The sequence below is a fragment of the Passer domesticus genome, chromosome 3 (assembly GCF_036417665.1).
Source record: "Passer domesticus isolate bPasDom1 chromosome 3, bPasDom1.hap1, whole genome shotgun sequence".
NCBI lineage: Eukaryota > Metazoa > Chordata > Aves > Passeriformes > Passeridae > Passer > Passer domesticus.
This window is the reverse complement of record NC_087476.1, coordinates 114070195-114090363: the sequence shown is the minus strand read 5'-3', so window position 1 is coordinate 114090363 and position 20169 is coordinate 114070195. Positions and strand designations below refer to the sequence as shown.

General features: G+C 45.7%; 1 protein-coding gene and 1 long non-coding RNA gene across 2 annotated transcripts in view; one reads left to right on the top strand and one right to left on the bottom strand.

Annotated features, from left to right (window-relative positions):
• The window catches only part of ACSS1 (acyl-CoA synthetase short chain family member 1), a 31035-nt gene extending 21514 nt beyond the window's left edge, over positions 1-9521 (top strand). The window contains exons 9-14 of the mRNA XM_064415262.1: positions 413-525; positions 982-1108; positions 2705-2832; positions 4275-4338; positions 4890-5008; positions 6382-9521. Coding sequence (XP_064271332.1) covers positions 413-525; positions 982-1108; positions 2705-2832; positions 4275-4338; positions 4890-5008; positions 6382-6555 — 725 coding nt within the window. The 3' untranslated portion in view covers positions 6556-9521. The remainder of the gene's footprint in view (positions 1-412; positions 526-981; positions 1109-2704; positions 2833-4274; positions 4339-4889; positions 5009-6381) is intronic.
• A 1669-nt stretch (positions 9522-11190) lies between these two features.
• LOC135297564 (uncharacterized) lies at positions 11191-12081 on the bottom strand. Its single transcript, XR_010359517.1, has 2 exons — positions 11944-12081; positions 11191-11458 (listed from the first exon to the last, which is right to left on the bottom strand). It is a non-coding gene; the product is annotated as an uncharacterized LOC135297564 (long non-coding RNA).
• Between the last annotated feature and the right edge of the window lie 8088 nt (positions 12082-20169).

Sequence of the window (20169 nt, the reverse complement as noted above, 5' to 3'; positions counted from 1 at the left end):
AGGAATGAAAAAGGATGATTAAAAGGTTCAATTTTGAATAGAAGATAAGCTCAACCTGCCTGTACGGGGTGGGTTAATATTCATACTCTGTAATAACAGTAATTCAGACTCCTGAAGTGCTTTTCCTGCTAACCTCAGACAGCTGTAGAAACACTAGAGGGAGATAAATCCCCTGACATGCTTATGCTTTCCCTGTAAAATCACTTCTGGGTAGGAGTGGGGCTGCTAAGTACTGCCCATGCCTGTGCTGCTTTGAGGTGTCTGTGCTTCTTGGTCCTGCAGAAGTCATTCCCAGTGGCTCTTTCTTGCAAGGTGGCTTCAGTGTTTTCGTCTTGACCTAAGAAAAACTGGAATTTGCTTTCACCCCACAGTGGATGGACTACAAATATTTTGTTTTTCATTTTTCTTCCAGAAACTGGTGGCATCTGCATTGCCCCAAGGCCCTCAGAGGAGAAAGCTGAGATCGTTCCAGCTATGGCTATGAGACCTTTCTTTGGGATTGTGCCTGTGCTCATGGATGAGAATGTGAGTTGGAGCTGTGCTGGGTGCCCAAATGAGAAGCTGGTGTGTGCTTCTGCTTTAATCACCTTTTGGATGGCAAAGGAGCAGGGTCCAGAAGGATGCTTGTTTCTCCTTAAAAATGGTAGAATAGATGAGCAATTTATATGTATATATTTATATATGTATATATGTATATATTTATATATTTATATATAAATATATTTGTATATAGATATATAAATATATTTATATATTTATATATGTAGAGAGAGAGCATATCTCAGTTGTCCATACAGATTTGCCAACAGGGCATTGCAAGTGTCTAGAAGAGTTGTTTGCAATTTATTTTCTCCACTTGTGACCCTCCACTGGCAGTCTGCAGTGAGCAACAGGCTGACTCTTGTTGGATCAATGCCACAGAAGCTCTTTATTTTTCCTCTTTTGTTCACCTGTTCATCCTTGCTGTGCTTGAACCTGCAGGGAGAGGTTATAGAGGGCAATGATGTGTCTGGTGCACTCTGCATTGCCCAGCCATGGCCTGGCATGGCAAGAACAATCCATGGGGATCACCAGCGCTTCATTGATGCCTATTTCAAAGCCTACCCAGGTAAGGAAAGGGCCAGGGGAAGGCAGTTTCACTGCAGTATAAGCACACTGAGTATTTTCAGCAGTACTTTCTGCTGTTTCATGGTGGCTTGGGGTGTGTGTCACAGGTTGTAAGCATGCCCTGATGGTTTTAGGTTGTGTTGACCTTTCTAGCTGTCAAAAGGGATGTATTTTCTAGAAAACTTTAATGCCCAAGCACTTTTTCTCTGGAGCTTTGTATCTCACTAGGAAAAAGGCATATTGGATGGGAAATACCTCATGCATCACTGAATCTTAACCCTGTGATACAACCTTCCTTTTTAAAATATGGTCAAGTTGTCTGGCAAATAACTAGAAGTGGCAGGGAAACATTTTTGGAAGGACATTGGACAAGACAACTGTTACCACTCAGAAGAAATTGAAAGGGATTTGAAAGCTACAGAGTGCAAGAATTAGACAGGCAATCCTGAAAATTGTACAAAATGAGCTAGATAATAAAAAGGGAAACTGGTACAAGGAATTGAATGACCCCATAGTCTCTCATTACTCACTACATTTGCATCTGATATCTTGTTGGTGTTTAGTTGATAGCTGTTTAATTGATCTGGAAGGGCAGAAAACATGACTGAAAGTCCATGAATAGGGCAATAATGGGTCCTGGCAAGAACCACCTTCAGATTTCACAGCAGTAGCTGCCTGCTGCTTCTCAGATGTGCCACTGGAACAGTTCAGATCCCGACATGGGCTTGGTGAAGAGCCAACACAATCTGTGTTACAGGATGTTCCTCAGTGACACTGGGGTTTCCAGGAAACCTTGGGCCTTTTCCAGTTTCCATCAAATGTTTTAGACCCTCCATGCTTATCATGGGGTGGTTTGGAGTTTTTAGCTGATCTGATTAGCAGTGTTTCTCCCACATTCACATGCTAGGGAGTGACTGTTCTCTGGGATCTGAATCTCTGTTAGCTGGGAGGGAAAATGGCTTTTCATCCATCGTAGTGAAAGTGATTTAAAAAAACCTGGCAGTGTTCCCATGTACAAAATGTAATAGAGCTGCTCCCTTTCAGCTGAACAGCTGTAGTTTTCCACTTGTGCTGCCAGCAGCAGCTCTGAGCTTGACCAGTAGCCTGTGGCATGATGGCAAATGGCATTTGAAGTGATTTTACCTTAGCACTGTGTGCACCAAGAGGTGTGAGCACGCAGCTGCTGTGCAGATGTAGGCAGGCAAAGCCTAGAGAGAACAGAGAGCCCCTCCTGGTTCTGTAAGTCCAGCTGAGCATGGCTGGGTTGTGTGGCTGGGCTTGGTTTTACAACAGGAACATCAGCCACGGGTTGCTGCTGATTGCCTGCAGCGATTTGTCCATCTTGGCAGAGACCTGAGCTTCACCATCTTGGTGCTATTCAGGTGCTTATTGGGAGCCAGCACAGCCCAGGCAGAGCAGAGGAGGGCAGGGATGGCAGAGGGGAGTGGGAAGTGGTGGGAAATGGTGGGAGGCAGGTCACACAGGTGCGAGCTTGCAAAGGTGGCACCCTGCCCTAATGGCCACCCTGGAGCAGGGTCTGTCAGAGCCCAGCACGGGCACACTTGCTGCTGCTGATCAGCCCTGTGTCTTGCTGCAGGTTACTACTTCACAGGGGATGGTGCTTACAGGAGCCACGAAGGCTATTACCAGATCACAGGGCGCATGGATGATGTCATTAACATAAGTGGACACAGGCTGGGGACGGCAGAAATTGAAGATGCAATGGTAAGTTCCAAGCAGGTGGAGGTCCCTTGACAGGGCATGTCTGTGGGGTAGGGTGACCCTTTCAAAGCAGCTTTGTCTCTTGCCTTCAGACCTCTGCCCCTGCACAGACACAGCTTGATGCACAATGAACAGCAAAGGTGCAAGGGGAAACAGCTCCCGTATTGAGGAGACAGCAGATGAGCAAGTGAGGGGAGCCACACTGTGGGCAGTCCCTGCAACTGAGCTGTCAGAGCTGTCAGAGCACATCCTCTCAGTGATGTGCCTTTGCAGTTGTCATTTTGGATGCTGGTGGGCACTCTATAAGTGTCTCTCCTATTTCTTCCTTCCCCTCTGCTGGCCTTTCCTTCCTAAACCTGTGGTTCCTGCCTATCTGAACTGGCTGAGTATGCCTGAGAATTCAGCAGTGTTAAACACAAAGCAACACTGATTTATGTCAGCTGCAAAGCTAGCCTATCATTTTGAGAGAAAATAGTATTATCTCTGGGAATTGAAAACAAAAAGTCCTCAGAGGGTTTATATTTAAAGCTTGACCTGTATATTTATTTCTGTATTATGTGCCTTACTTGCAAATGGCACTTAAATGTAACATCTGATGAACCTGAGCTGTGTTTACATGGAGCACAGAATCATACTTTATCCTCTGTGAGTAATTCTTTTGTCTGTGCAAGTTTCTGATCCTACTATAGGATCCAGTTCCTTTCACAATCTGTGTTTGTGTATGCATGTGTAAAGAAAATATATTTATGTGCCTAGATTTCTCTATGGTGTTTACTTTCATATTTTAAGCTAATTTAAGATAACATAATCCATTCTTTAGTGTGGGATGCAGATGCATGTTTTCTTCTGGTCTGTGCACTTCTTACTGCAGAAGAATGTTAAATTAAACTCTGCAGTGCAATAGAAGTAATCACTGATGTGTAGCATAGTAACAAAAATGCATTTGGGTTAGGGAATGAAGAAATCTTATTCTTTCTGCCTTCTGGTATGCTTTAGGCATATATAAACACAAGTCCAGTGTGCACTGTGATATTGGCAACTTCACTTTTTACCTCTGCTGGCCACAGCTCTCTGTAGCACTGAGCACTGCAAGACTGGTTTTGCTTGTGATTTGGCAGTGGCCAGTTGTCATTTGGGACCACAGTCATGCAGAAGAAAGAGAAAGAGGGTTTCCAGCTGTTGCAAATTCAGCTTGGTGTGCAGTGGGCTTAGCCGTGGAGTAGTTATTTTTGTTTATGAAAGCAGGGCCAGTACAGAGTTACTCCCTGAGACATGGCTGTGGCCATGGCCACCAGCAGGAGGCTGGCATCCAGCTTTCCTGTTGTCCCTTCAGCAGGAGCTGTCAAGGGGAGAGCAAGCTGTTTTGTTTGTAGAGCAACTGGCACAAAATCTGTAGGGCTTGAAGCAGTTCTGATTTGTGTGTTTTTGCTTGACTTTTTGTGAAGGCTGATCACCCTGAGGTCCCTGAGACAGCTGTGGTTGGGTATCCACATAAGATCAAAGGAGAAGGTATGTGAAAAGCAGTGTCCTGACATGATATCTGCATCTATTTCCCTTAAATTCTAACTCAGGCTGCATGTTAGGAGTTGCTGAGGGAATGGGAGGGCAGCTTTCCTTAGGCTGACTGGCACTGCAGCCCCAAGAGACAAAGACAGCCAGGAAAATAGCTACATGTTCCTAACCTGGGTGTTACTCCCTAAGCTGTTTTCATCCATAATGTTCATGTATATGGTAGAGCTTCCTTTATAGAATGTCCTTTGAACAGAATGGGGATGGCTGATTTACATTGGCCAACCTTTGATCCCAATAACACTTTGGTAATTTATGTTGACTTGTCATTGTCACGGACATCAGTCACAGATTCCAAGAAAAGGCTGGGCCATCATTTGAGGGGTGCAGTCTGACTTGCTTTTGTAAAAAAGATCAATGGATTTCTTGTCAGCCCCTAGAATGTGCATAGGAATGGTCTGAAACCTTCCTTGGCATTCAAATGAGCATCCTTGGTCTTTCCAGACAGTATCTAATAGGATGTTTGTGGCTTCTGCTCATTTGTCTTCCAGGTGCCTTTGCTTTCATAGTGCTAAGGGAGCAGACAGCTCATGCAGACCATATCAAAGAAGAGCTCAAAACCATAGTGGCTTCCAAGATAGCAAAGTATGCTGTGCCTGACCACATCCTGGTAAGTGGGAGACTGAAACTGGAACCAGCAACAGGAAATGGTCACATCAAGCAACCCTCGATGTCCTGCCTGCAGTGCTGCTGTTGTCCTGCTCTGGCAGGATAAAGAGGCAGGAAAACAGGACTGGCAGCAGGGATCCATGGAGGGGGAGGGCAAGTGCAGAGGTCTGTCTGTATGTGAGAGAGGCACTGAGAGGCAGTCACACTGCCCAGCTAGCTTGCAGTGATGATTAGCATCAACATCAGACCTCAAAGCACTGACTGTGTCTGTTGCACAGCAGGCCTGGCCCTGGAAGCAGTGATGAGCTCAAGCTCTGTCTCAAGCTCCTCACCTTTCAGCAGCACCCTTTATTTGTTAAGGGAGAGCTCACAGAGCTGCCCTGTAGCTGTCCCCCAAGGTCTGCCTGCATCATTTCTCTCTTCTTGGAGGCAGTGACCAGATACTTCTTTGAGGGGCTCTGCTTTAGCCACATGCATTTAAGGTGGACACCAAGGCACAGGCAACAGAATACAACAGGAGCAGCCAAGAGTGGCTCCTTCAACTTGGAACACCCCAGGATATCATCAGTGGATTGGAGAAGTTTCCAGAACTTGCAGGTGTGCAAGGGAATGCCTCCATTTCTCTGTATTTTGGGGTAGTCCTGCAGAGAAGTCCTCTTAACTCTTTCCTTGCATGTCAGTTAATGCTATAGAATTTTGTAGCCTGCTGCCTGAGTGTGTGGCAAAATGTGAGACCTGTTGGTGTCTCTGCTCAGTGTCTGAGAACTCTTCATCAGGCTCACATTTATGCTAAAGCCTTTTATTTGCTGCTAAGTCCTTCCCAGGAGGTCTAGCCAAGGCATTTAAGATTGTTCTGGTTATGAAGGAAGGTGTGTAGGCTGACAGATACCAGGCAGAGAGAAATATCAGCAGACAAGAGATATTCCTTGAGTAGGAGACCCTGCAGCTGATGTGCAGAATTGTGTTGCTTTATATTCCTGCTCTGTAAAGCTGACTATATATGCATTTCTGTCTGTTGTGGCAATGTGTTGAGATTTGTGTCACCATTTGTGCCTAAGTTTTCATGTGTAATTGGATTTTAATAGTTAACAGCATATTCAGGTCCTGATTCCTAAAAGAGCTGTGCATCCTACAGTGCTCAGTCTGGACGTGGAAATGGGGAACAAAATCCACTCAAAATAAGAATAAAATGTATGGCTGGTGGCACTCCTTTCCTTGGATGTAATCTTGTGTGAATGATCTATTTCCCAGGAGTCTCAAAGGAGCTGTGGCCATGAAATAATGTGCCAGGCCTAGGACAGTCCAGTCAGATTTCTGTGTGGTTTCCAGCAGGACTCAAGTTCTATTAAAGGTGCATCCTTCCCTTCTTTGCAGGTGGTAAAGCGCCTCCCTAAAACCCGATCAGGGAAGATCATGAGAAGGCTGCTGAGGAAAGTAGTCACTGAACAGTCAAGCAACATGGGAGATGTCACCACACTTGATGATCCAAGTGTTGTCAAGGAGATACTGGATGCTTACCAGAAATACAAGGAGAAGAATTCCTCGTAACAGGCGGCTCTGGAATTTCTCTCGTTCGGAAATGTGGAAGGTCTCAAATAACCAGGCAAACAACATAGTTCTATCCTGGTGCTTTAAAAAAAAATACTGTTTCCTTCTAGGGGAACAAGATTTTCCACTCCACAACATTTTTGAGATGGCACAGGGCTAGAAGCAGTCAGCAGTTTTCCACCATCAGTGAACTCCTTTTCCTTGTGCTCAGGGCTGTTGTCGAGCAGCTGCTGGTGGTTTCCATGAGCTATGCTGAAATTTAACATGGGCTAAAGCAAGATGCAGATGCTCTTTTTAATGTTCCTCTTTTTAATGTTACTGTACAGGGAAATGTTTTTTACACAATACTTCTTGCTGTTTTAAAAGAAGCCCTGGAAACCACTTCTTCAATGTTTTCCTTCAGCTTGGGTATCTGAGTCTAAGCAGCTGTATTTCACTGCAGCTGTGGTGCCTTTCCAGCAATTCTGGCTGTTCTGGTAGGTGATTCATATGCATTGATAGGGACATGAGAAGGACATGGCTACTCTGATAATTCTTCCCTGACTTTACCCATTATTCTAATATCTCCTTTGGCTTTCCTCATATGGATTTGTTCCTACCACCAGGTGTCCTGGGGCTTCCCAGAGATGATGAGCCTGTGACCCTTCATGTCCCACCTAGGTAACCCAGCAGCAGCACTTGCAGCTGCAAAAAGGAGCCACAAAGCCCATGACTGGACTTCCTACACATCCTCAGTGCATTGCTGCCGTGCTGATTTACCAAAGAGTTAATTCCATGTGGGTACCCACAAACTGCACAGTCCTCTAAAAATGAAAGTGCCTCTTGCCTTTTGGAAAGTGAAGCAGCATTCCAGACCAGCAACCTCAGAATAGCAGGGAAAAACTGCCTTTGTTGTTCCTATGCTTTAAATGCAAAATTGCACTTAATGTAGTCAGTGTTTTATTTTTGGATTCATTTTATCATGACCACATTCCAGTTGAAGTGCTCCTTACATTTGGGCTGTACAGAAGAATTTGCTAGTAGGCCTGCTTACTCCTGAGTTTAATTGGATCCACACTGCTTTTTCCAGGGGGACTGTGTACCAGAAGGATAATTTGTGCACCTAACTGGAGGCAGGGAAGGCAGGAGGGAAATGGGTGAGTGATCTGTAGGACTGGGAAAGGTGTGGGGAGTTTTTTGGCCAGCAGAGATTCTGGTACCACAGTGGGAAGCAGGCTGCTTGAAGTATGATATGTTCTCAAAGACCAGGTGTGTTGTCTTAGATCCCAGATTTCCTCCAAGGACACCAGCTGCATTTGGTTTTTTAAAAAAATTATTTTAAATGTCTCTAGGGACTGAATAATACAGTAAGGAATACATGCTTTGTTAAATATCCCATCCTTCTGACTGAAATGCATTTTACCTAAGGTAAGTAGACACCCTGTGGACTTTCTGGGAAGTTGAAGATCAGAAGGTTTGACAGGCTGTTGATATTTTAGGAGATAGACACCACTTTATTGCCATTGCAATGAAAAAAATAAAAAAAACCAACTTGCTTCATTAAGTAATTTTCAAGTGGGAAGCAGACAAGAGTTAATATTTTTGACAGAAAAAGTGCACTCACTTGTTTAAACAAGTTGTTTCCACGCAGTCTGAAATAACAGTGTGGAGGAAGAAAAATTACTTTTGAACAAGATTACACACTTTTCCTTTAATCAAGAAAGCATTTCTTATATTATGGACATAGAACTTGTCTTGTCGACCTGAAATTTCCCTGTGTGTTGTCCCAGTGGTCACAGACCCATGGTTTAATTAATGTGAACTGTCTCACAAACACTCTCTGTGCGAGGAGCAGTGTGCTTTGGTGCATTGGGACATTTGTCATCCAATTCCTCTGCTCAGGGAAAATGAGAGATGGGGGCACTCCCTCACCTGCATCCCTTTTGTCTCAGCTTGCATGGGCTTAGGGAGCATGGCTGCCAGGGAGGTTCCAGGATAACCGGGAAGCTGCAGAAGCACAGTGAATTCACAGCTGGCACAGCTGTGGTGCAGATGGAAAGTTGTGGCTGCCCCATTCCTGAAAATGTTGAAGGCCAGGTTGGATGGGGCTGTGAGCAGCCTGGTCTAGTGGCAGGTGTCCTGCCCATGGCAGGGGGGTTTAACTAGATGATCCTTGAGGTCCTTTCCATACAAAGCTCATTTCCACAGCTGAGCTGTGGTGCTTGGGATGCCCATCTGCTCAGAGGCCCACCTGGGGTGTTCCAAGAGAGCAGGTGGTGCTGCTGTGCTGCCCACATGGGGTTCTGCAGTGGGCACAGCTTGTGCTGGGCAGCCTCAGTCTCCTGGTAAAACTGCACTTCTGTCAGTGGCCTGTGCCCAGCCCATGCAATGGCACCCTGAGTCTGGTAAAAACACAGCTAGGCAGGGCTTGGAAAGGGCACTTCTTGTGAAAAGAAGCACACTGTACTTTACTGAGCAGGCTACTCATAGAAAGCTTTAAATTAAAATTGAAATTTTATATCTTCCTTCCAGAGTTTAAAGTTTCCATCCAGAGAAGTCCCCATTTCTTCTTTCTACCCCCTGTGTCTGCTAACTGCAGCAGTTGCCTCTTCAACTTGAGCTGAGCTTTGCATTTTCATCAACAACAGCACTCCTGTGTGGTGACAATGCTTTCTACTTCATATGCAGCAGGCTTGTGGCTCAGGGAGGGATTCAGCCCACAGAATTGGAACTGGTTTCCTCAGTGCCTTAAATGCCGGGAAGGAGGAAATTTCTGAAGTACCCCCGGCCTGCAAGGCTCTTAAGACAAGAGCCTTCACCAATCAGTGGTCAGATATCAATGGGATCATAGGACAAACTTGGGGGCAATTGCTTCATTTAGAAAAGCAGAGTTGTGGAATTTTTCTAAACCTTTGTGTGTTCATGAGTGATGTATGGGTTGTTTGTTGGATTGCCTTTGTATCTTCATTAAAAGAGATTCAAAGTCAGTTTTACCTGTTGTCATTTATTGCAAAGGGCCAGTATGCTTTTGTTTCCCCACTCAGTTTGCCAGTAAGACCTGGTCATGGTGCTTTCCCCCCCAGGTGGAGACACAGACCATGATTTTTCCAATTCTGTAAAGGGAAAGCTCCATCTGTCTAGAAGTATGTTTTGTAAAGTCTAATGTTAAGCCTTTAACTGAATTTTGTTTACTTGTAATCATGCTTTAAACACATTTCTTGTCCTCAATCAAAACCAGTGTCTTCACTGATCTCTGTGTTCATATTTTCAGTAAAGGAAATAGGTGTGATGGGTTGGCTTTCCATTGTAGGTGTCAGACCTTCTGTCCTCTCAAGGGTCTGGGACTTCCTCAGTTCTCTGAGCTTTCAAAGGAAGGCAAAGGAGTTTGAGATCAGAATGAATTGTGATCCAAATTGCTGTTTTGCTTTGCTCCTTTTCTCTAAGCAGTAGTTCAGAGGAGATAATGCCAGAAAACTGCCACTGCAAAAAAGAGCAAAGTTGAAGAATGCTTGGATGTTAATAAACTGCATGTCCCCTATAAATCCTTAGATCCCTCTGCTTTACACTTTTTCCTGTGTGATGCAAACAGAGAATAAGGAGTGGGAATATTTAATTACCATTAGTTGATATGGATAGTTCAGTTCCTTGCTTTGTGCACACCTTGCACAAGTAGAAAAGGAGTGAAAGCAGGGTGTGTGTGGGCAACGTGAGAGACAGCATTGTGTACAAAGTGTATAGTTGTTCCAGAGACAAGCAGATGAGAAGGAATTTCTTTCCAGGTGCTTTGGATCATTTGTAAGTGACACAAAACACATCCTCTGCAGGGTGTCTTGTCCCTTAAGAGTGAGAAAGACTGAGTTTGATCCCCTGCCTACCCTGTGGATAAAACAATAGGCATAATGAGGGGATGAACACCATTAGCCTTCTATCTCCAGCAGCTGCTTTTTTGCAGCAGCTGGAAAGGTTCCAGTGCCACTTGTAGCTCTTATAACCCTCTGGCAAGTCACAGAAAGGTCTAGGCAGAAAAGCAGGTGTCCATCTCCTCACTTTGTCTCTTAATGCAACAGCTGTTCTGATCTATTTACTGATAATTTACTGGTAAAATGGAGACTGTTTTCTGGTCTAACGCAATTATTTTTAAGGGCTGTCTCTGTGACCAATTAAAGCCACAGAAACTGATTTCAGGAACAGGTTTCTGTTTTTAAATTACTCAGGAACAGATGATCCTTTTCCATCTTGAAAACAGTTCTGGACAGGGAATTGCCTTCTGGCTGACTCTAGAGGTGAAGCATGCTTTTCATGGCAGTGACCTCAGCCCTGTTTTGTCTGCGATAGAAGGACCTGGGGACATAACCACCTTTTGCAGTGGGAATGATCATGGCTGTGCAAAAATTACCAGCCTACAAACAGTGGCAATAAAATTGTGTGAACATGAGCTGAAGAATCCCAACTCTTTCTTCGGCTGGCGGGCTGGAAAAAGAGACTCTCGGGTCATCTGGACAGCAGAAGACCCGAGCACCCGAGGCCCTTCTGCCTGCCCTTTTCCCCAGGGTGCCCTTCGCTGATGCTCGTCTGCCCACCGCTCAGGGAAATGCAGCCAGTGCTGCCCCTCCCCACTGCCCCGGGGATGAAAGGATGAAAGAAACGCTCCAATGATGGCAATGACGACAACAAAACTATTTATTTTTGACAGCAAATGAGCACCCAATGCCCTCCAGCCTTCCCAGACTGGCAGGCTGAGCAGTGCCATTTCCACAGCATGAGGTGCTGGTAGCTGATGCCCGGGAATGCTGCTGGGCTCAGGGGGCAGAGTGTGGACAAAAGCTGCATTCAAAGCGATGATTGCAAGACCCTGGGGCCACTGGCAAGTGCAGCCACTCTTCTTCATTCCTTGCAGGTGAGAGCCCAACCTTGGAGCCTGTCCCTGGGGACAGGGAAACTCTCTGAGGATTGTTTTGGATTTTCAGGGACAGTCAAAATGAGAATTGCTTTGAGGCAGGTGTTGTAATGTTGGGTTTGGGTGTGGCTGCAGGAAAGCAAGCAGGAATAAGCCCCAGACACAATGAAGGAGAACTTTGCATGGCAAATTTACACCCTACAGATACATGGATCATATCTGCCCACTGAACACAGATCATGTTTATGTTGGTTTGGGTGTCTCTGCAATAAAGAAAGCAGGAAATGCATGCCTGGAACAATGAAGTAGAACAAAAGAGGAATGTTTGGATGGTGAATTTGTTCCCTACAGCTCTTGGCCAACTGGATTCTGGGATCATCTACTGGGGAGTGCAAAGCTACTTTTACTTCCAATGCCTGGTGCCATTGTTTGTGTCCCATCACTTTGATGTGAAGAAAATGAAACAAAATCCCCCACCAACAAGCTGCAACCCAGAACTGAGTGGGAATTACAGATATAAAGGCCTTCAAAAGTAGCTTCGGAAAGGGTTGACATCCTAGACAGTGTGAAACCCTCAGGCCTGGCCAGGCTGGGCTTAGGGCTGGCTGCCCTTTGGAAGGGAATGGAAGGGGATGGAGTTGGGGTGGGCTTTTGCAGCCATGAAAACGAGAGAACCATGGCGAGCGTGTCACAAAGGGGCAGCCCCACGGGGTATTGTGTCACAAAGAGGCAGCCCCACGGTGGGGCTGTGAAGGTTGTGAAGGTTGTGGTTGGCACGGCCACAGCGGCAGCAGACGCGTCTGGCTCTGCCTCTCTGTGCCGAGCGCTGGCGATCGGAGCCACCCGACCTTGTTCTGAGGCTGGGTACCAAGCTCCCGTCGCTGTCAACTCTGAGAGTGATCCCAGAGTCAAACCCAGATCCTTCTGCCAGGCAGAAGCACGGGTTTGAAGATGGATTTTATCGGAAAAGGAAAAACCATTGAAAGAAAAGGTGAGGCTAGAAGGGAGCTAAAAGGCCAAAGCCAATGGGAAAAAAATCTCCCCAGATTTCAGGGAAACCTGGTCCATGGTGGTCAGTGCTGCTCTGTGTCAGAGTACGTGGCTGACGGCTGCAGATGATCCTGCAAGCACACCCATGGCATCACAACATTCTATCATTAGTTTTCGCTGCTCTCTCCTTTTTAACAGTGGCCAAATCCCTCATGCTGTCAGCCAGGACAGGGACTGTGGCCTCAGCTGACCCCAAATTGGACATGGTCAGGGGATGAAAGTCCTATTGCTTTCTCTGCCATCAGTGTCGGGTGTCACTACAGATAAATGTCCCGTTTTTCCTCTGCTTGCTGGTTGGGTCCAACATTGAGGATGGTATTATGGTGCTATAGAAACACCAATAAGGCTGCCTGATGTCTGAGAGGTCTTTGTGGTTTGCAGAAATAGCAGTCAGAGCTGTGTGGGTTTCTCTAGCGGATTCAGAGAAGGCCAGCCTCAAGAAGGAATCTTTTTTCCCCTTACCAACAAAGCCTTCCATCCTTCCCTTCAGACTTCCAACTTAATACTGCTCAGGGGAATTAAACAGAGGCTAGTTCCAAGAAAAAAAAACTCTCAAAAATTAAAAAACCTCTTGAGTGTGACACCCATAAAATGTGATGATAAAAGTGGGAGTTCACCAAACTCACTTCTTCCCTTGTGAGCATGGCTCAGCCTCACGCAGAGGTGAGGTGGCAGCTAGGACGCTCTGTGTTGGGAGGAAGGGTCTTGTGGCAGCCCAGAGAGGCTGTGCACATTGGCAGGGAACAGCTGTGGCCTGCATGTGGCCCTGCAATGAGCTGTGCTGCTGGCAGTGCCCCGTGGAGCTGTAGGGCTGCTCAGCTGTGGGGCAGGGAGAGCAGCAGCAGGGTGCATGTGCAGCTGAGCCATGGCTGGAGAGCACAGGGCTCTGGGCTCCCTGCTGTCCCAGGGCAGCCCAGAGGCCAGGCTGTTCCTGTGGCAGCTCTATGGAAGTGGGGCAGGGTTTCCCCCTGGTCTGCTTCAAGTGGCTGCCAGCAGGAGCCTGTTTTCCTGTGCAGCTGTTTAGAAGCTTCCAAGGAATCTGTCCCATGAAATACGGGGCTTCAGATGCTTTAGGTGTGCATTGCAGGCCCTGTTAAACTTTGTGTCTCCAAAGATCTGACCGGCTACAGTCTTCCCAAGAAGTTTTCTCTGGACATTTCTGATATTCCCTTACCAAGAAAGTCCTTGCCTCCAGTCCAGAAGTGCTCTTTCCTCCAAGATCAGGAAGAAGCTGCCAACTGTCCAAAGAATGTTTCAAGTTAGGATTTAGGCTTTAGGATTATCAAGAAGACAATTCATCCACAAGAGGATTCATCCGCAATAGGAGTTAGGAGTTTGGAATAGGTTTAGGCTTCATATATATAGATGTATCTATGTTCTGATAGTTTTGAATAAATGTGTTTGATTGTATATTTAAATGTTGATGACATATTTTAATTGTATATATTTTATTTTGATGATTTTAAAAAACTAAAAAAATGAATAAAATTTAAATAAACCAAAGGAGAATGTGAGACCAGGATCTCCTAGCCTGGAGATTATGGGAGTGCAGCTCACTTGATGTGCCAGTGTCTCACCACATCCCTTCCTAACTGGGCCTCTCCTCTTCCTCTTTTGCCATGTTTTCTTTGTATCATTTGTGCTGCTGTTTTTAACATGTCATGACGACAGGGCCACACATTGACATGTCTGGGGGACAATGGATCCAAAAGATCCTGTCAAAAGTTTTCTAGCTAGATGAGTTCTGTGCTCACCTCCTGCTCACTGCTCTGCAAGTGTGGCTGCATTCCCAGCTGGCATCCACATGTTTGACATCAAGGTGTTCTGGGGTGCCACTGCCTCCCCTGGCCTTTTGGATGCCATGGCAGTGGGTTTAGATCACTGTTCTCTCCCTGCCCCTAACGTGTCTCACAGCCAGTGCTGATCTCCAGCCACTTCCCCACAAAGCCATTCTGCAGCATGTCCAAACCTGCTTGTCCCAAGCCCCTCATTTCTGCTGCTGCTGCCCTTCCCTCCTACACTTCCCCAGCAGCCTTGGAGCCCAGATGCTGCTGCTGAGCTCTCGGGATGCTCGCTGCTCTCCAGCTCCCACACATCCATCATCTCAGCCTCACTGCCATTTAGGGAGTTCAGCAGAGCTCCCTGCCATGCTGCTCTCTGCAAGGTCTCTGCCTGCCCAACTTGCTCCAGGGTCCCCATGCCAGGGCCAGGAATGGGGGACGAGGCACTGGGGTAGATGCACACCCATGCTTGTATCCCATAATTTCTGGCCCAGCTAGAGAGCCAAATCAGGACCTGTTCAAAGTTCACTGAAAGGGTCAGTTCCTGTATACACTGGGCCCTTTCTCTGCAAGGCTGAAATCAAGTGCCCAAACCTTGGACTGGACATTCTGTCTACCAAAGCTGTTGTTCATCTACCACCTCCTGCACCCAAAACAACTGCACGTCCTGGCCCTTCTGCAAAGGCAATCGTGTGCCTGGGCTCTGGGCTGCTTTCCCCATGGCCACCTGCCATCCCTTCCCTCTGGACACAGCTTGAAGCCAGTGAACTCTTCCTTGGGTCAGATGCTTCCCTGGGCCCACACCACAGGAAAAGTTCTCAGAGCTATGCCTACAGCACATGAACCAAAATCTACCACACAGGACTTAGCTTGGTCTCCTTACCTTACATCCTTTTTCCTCTGAACTCAACTCCTCTTTTTTTCTTCTGTCATCATCATTGCTGGTGCCATTTTTCCCATTCTCCTTCTCCCTGCTGCATGTGGGGCTCAGAGGAAGGAGAGCTAATCCAGATGGAGGCAAAGCTTTTGTGAGTACATGCATATCGGCAGCCTCTAAATATTGCAAACATCAACAGTCCAGTAACTCGGACTCTGCGTGCTCTTGGAGCTCCAGACTCCACCTCTGACCCGACCTCGAAACACTGGGGGCTGAATTTTGTTTCCTGTAGAAAAGGGCCACCGTTTGTAAGAAGGTGCATCCTCGCCTTGAGACACCCAGGGTGGAAAGAAGAGCCAGCCCCTGGCGATGTCCTCATTGCTGTGGAAAGGAAAGTGCCTGCAGACCAGAGCCCGCGCCAGGCGGAGCCGAAGGACCGCGCTGCTCCGCCAGCAGCAGAGCGAGCGGCACCTCCAGCGGCGCCACAGCCGGGACGGAGAGAGCCGAAGAAGAAAAAACCGAATAAATCAATACTACTAAAGTGTAGCTTGTGGCTTTCTTCTTCCTTGGGTGAGATGAGGCATTTCCCTGGGAAGAATTCCCTGCCTGGTGGTTGTGCCAGAGTGGACTGGAGTGGAGCATTTAATTTTCAAGTAGAAAAGGGAAATCGTGTCCGTAATATAATTTTTTTTCATCCTCTGTTGAGGCAGTTGCAGGCTGCCAAGAGACAGAATCTGCAATGTGGAATTCGGTTCCAAGTTTCTTTTTCTGCCAGAGGATAAGTATCTCAGAATCATGGAGTCATGGCATGGTTTGGCTTGGAAGGGAGCTGAAAGATCACATTGTTGCAATCCCTCCGATGTTTCTGGGCACCCCTTGCACTAGGTTGGCTTATCTAGAGCTCCATCCAGCCTGGCCTTGACCACTGTCAGGGATGGGGCATCCACACCTTCTCTGGGTAACCTGTTCCAGGAGAGTCTTTTTTCTGAATCCCTCATCTAAACCTATTCTCTTTCCAGTTGGATCCATTCTCCCGTGCCCTGTCCCTGCCCTTGTACAAAGTCCCTGTCCAGCTTTCCCGTAGGTTGCCGTCAGTGGAAGGCCACGGTTTGGGCAAGCCTAAGCCTCAGTCTCTTTTCCAGGCTGAAGAAGCTGAGCTGTCTCAGCCTTTCCTTGCAGGAGAGGTGCTCCAGCCCTCCCAGCATCTTGGTGTCCCTCAGCACCTGCTCCAGCCCATCCATGTTCTTGCTGTCTGTGCTGGGGAGCCCTGCAGAGCCGGATGAATTACAGCAGGTGGAATGTCAATGGTGTGGAGAATCACTGTCCTCCACCTTCTGGCTGTGCTGCTTCTGATGCAGACCAGGATATGGTTTGCAGATATCAGACATCTCCTGGGGAATCTTTTTGCAGTTTTGTGCCCCAGCTCCCAGCACACTCTCAGGCATGTGCCTGTGACAGCAGAGCATCAAGTTCCCCCAGAAAGGCCTTATTGGCAATGCAGGGTGAGAATACACCAAGTTTATCTTAAAATTCCTGTGGTTTTTAGGGAACCTTGAAAAAGGTAGAATAAACTGTATTTTTATGACAGTCTTGTATCCTGTGGGCTCATATATTTTTGTGATTTTACTGCCATTGCATTGCTACAGCCACATTGATTTTCATGGAAAATAATTCCTTAGCTGTAATTGGGTCAAGCAGGATCAAATGTTCCTTTGAAACCATTTTTTCCTTCAGCTGTAGATTTTAATGCTCTTCTGCATCTGAGTTTTAGACTAACCACAGAGATGTACAATCAAGGACTGCTGAAGGTATAATGTCCTCAATCATTTTCAGATTTGCATTTCCACAGGTTCAGTCTTATTTGATACTAGGACTTGCAATTCCCATTTGTTTTGGTGGGAATTTGAATTTCTGGCCTGGCACAGTTCCGTTCCCTGAAGGCCCTGTGAAGCAGATATAAACATATACTGAATTTTCTGTATGACTCTAATGCCCATCTTCTGTCCACAGCATCACTTTGCTTTCACAGTCTTGATAAGATTATAAAATCAGAACTTGGAAAGAGCATGAAATAGTTCTGCTTTGGGTCCTTGCATCATCATTATATTTGAAGAAATTTGCAGGAGCAGGACCATCAACTCTCTTGCCAGTATAAAGGCTGCTTTATTATAGTTACAGCATGGGTTAGTGTTTTTTTAAAAGCATTGTTGTCAACAACAAATGGTTTGAAATTCTGCAAATGTTAGCCTGTTAAGTACATGTGCAAATTTGCTGAAATTCCTTTTGTATAATTTTGGTTACAGAAAGTACAATTTTTTTTTCCCTTTCTCTGCTCATTAATTTCCACCTCTATTCTTAAGTATCTGCCATGTATTACAGTACTTCTGACGGAATTCACTTCACCTGATTCTAAGGTTTAGGTAGTTCTCTTTCTGTAATACAGAAATACATGAATTCCTTTGAAATACAGGAGAAATACAGAAATTATTTTGAAATACAGGACAAAGAAGGTCCTTAGGCTGACTAAATGTAGCAATACACAGCTGCAGCAGAGAACAAAAGCACCATAAGGAAGATTTCTGCAAGATTTTTCCTAGGAAGAGCAGAAAAGCTCATGTGCGCACAATCCAAGCTTTAGGGATCTCCAGGCACATGGATCATGGGAACATCTGGTTATGCAGAGGTGCTGTATGTGTCTTTCCCTGTTTGTATGTTGGACCCGGTTCCCACTGGTTAATATATGATCAGCCATGTCTCTCACCCTTTGGATCAATATTAAATATTTAATATTAACGTTCAGTATCTCTTCTGAACATCTGCAAAGGCATTTAGTACAGCTAAATGTGCAGAGTGACATTTCCTCCACACTGTGTCTCCCACAGAAGAAGCATTTTGCAGGGGAAATACTACTGCCTCAAAATTCCCCATTTTCAATTGCAAGTCATGTCCATTTGCAATTCACACAGGTGCCCAGGATGGGCTTAGGATCCAGCAGTTATTCTTTAGGGCGCTACAGCTGGATGTGCAGCTTTCCTTTCTCACCCTGGGCGAGGAAGGAACTGAAAGCTTAATGAACTGCCTGAACCCTTGCCCTCCTACAGTCTTCTGTAGAGAGGGCAAGCAGAAAAACAGGTGAAAAAATGTGCTTTTCTACCAGGCGTGAACAGGCAGAGCCAACAGAGTGCAGTGACGAGCAATTTGTAAATATCCTGCTCCACCAAGCGTCTGCAATTGGATCTGCAGCGCTGGGAAAGATGAAGAGGTTTTGCCGTAATCCCTTCTGCCTGTGACTGCAAACGGGTCGTGTCTTTCCCTGTCCTGGTTCAGGCGGCAGGGGAACAAACTGCCCCAAGGTACCAAAGGAAAGTTACTTGAAACATCTGGCTACAGCGCTGGATGGTGTTCTGAGGAGAAAGGTGGATGATATATTGTCATAATGGGAATATGACACCCACACACATCCCTCAAAAAACGCAACAGGAGCACCAATCCAGCTTGGCAATTTCAGGTTTTTCTTCTAAATCTTTTGTCACTCGCACAATGGGGCACAAAATATATTTTTTTTCAAATTATATACCACAACATTGTTATGTCTTTCGTTGTTACATGCTAAAAGGTAGAACAGATGTTTGAAAACAAAACCTCTCAAAAAATGTCAGTTATTAAGATTTTAGGAAATATTAAAAATGTAGAAGCACTATCAAAGCGTCTTCTTCTGCTAATACTGAAGATTTTCCCCAGCAGAAAACAGTTATGTACAGACAGTGCAATATGTTCTCCATCCTCACACTGGGGGGGGTTTATACACACTCCCCAAAACAGCTTTCATGCCACAAGAGACAGGAACTGTGTCTCTGAAAAGGTGTTCTTGAGCTATGGTAAATATAATTTAAGCAAACTTTTATTAGCAGTGGTAAGGAACTTTCTGTAAGCAAAATGTATACAAAAGGAACTTCAGCAAATTTGCACATGTACTTAATAGGATAAATCAATGTGGGTTTTTTATCAGACACCACCATGAATTGGGACTAAAATGCACTACTTAATTTTAAGCAAAATTTTCATTTTAGTGCATAGGCTTGTTTGCATTAAAAGGAGCTGTTTAAAAATCAAATGCACATAAAGTTCAGCACGTAAATAAGCAGAAGTTACTATTGGTCAGGGTCTGTTGCTGAAAGGCAAGGCCTCTGAATGACATTTCAACAGCCTTGTGCAGCAGCAGATAAATCTGGAGCACACAAAACCAGAGCAGCAGCAGCAGCATCCCCCAGTGCACGGGGAGAGCAGTGGAATTGTGCCCCCTCTTCAAGCATTGTAAAACACCTCCTGCAAACTGCTGCGGGCTGGAATCCTGACTCCAACACTGCTGCAAGGGCAGCTCTTCCCACACTGGAGTTTGCTTTTTCCACCTGAAGATGTGCAGGCAGTCCAACAGCTGTTTTCAAAAACTTGCTGAGCACATTCCCACGTCGACATTCCCGTCTCCATGCCGTTGGAGTGGCAGGGAGCTGTGCACTGGTGACTCCTTGCAGAAGGAGGTTGCCCTGAATGCTGTCAGTCACCCCACCCAGAGGAGCTTCCTTAGTCTGAAGCTGAACCTTGGCTTCAAGCAGGAAAAGGAAACCCAAGTAACCTGACTATGGTGAGAGTCAGTAAAAGTTTAGTTAATCAGAAAATCATATTATCCTGTCCATCCTATTATTTTTGTTGAAGACGTTTTCATATAAAAGGGGAAATTTGTTTGTGCCTTTCTTGTGGTTACAAAGAAAAGGTGACAGGAAACACTGTTCTGACAGGGAAATCTGTTTAAAAAGCTCAGATACATGTCAAAATCCCAAAAAATATCTGCAATTGAGGCCCAGTGAATGAGCAAGAGCCACACTGTGTATGGCAGCGTGTCCGCATGACAAAAATCCAAAACTTTCTTGTGAAAAATGCATATTTTGTTATTGGCTTTTCACAAATATTAAAATGATTATTGTATGTGTTATGTTAGAAAGTTATGCTGTATTAATTTTCTTAAGTAGTGT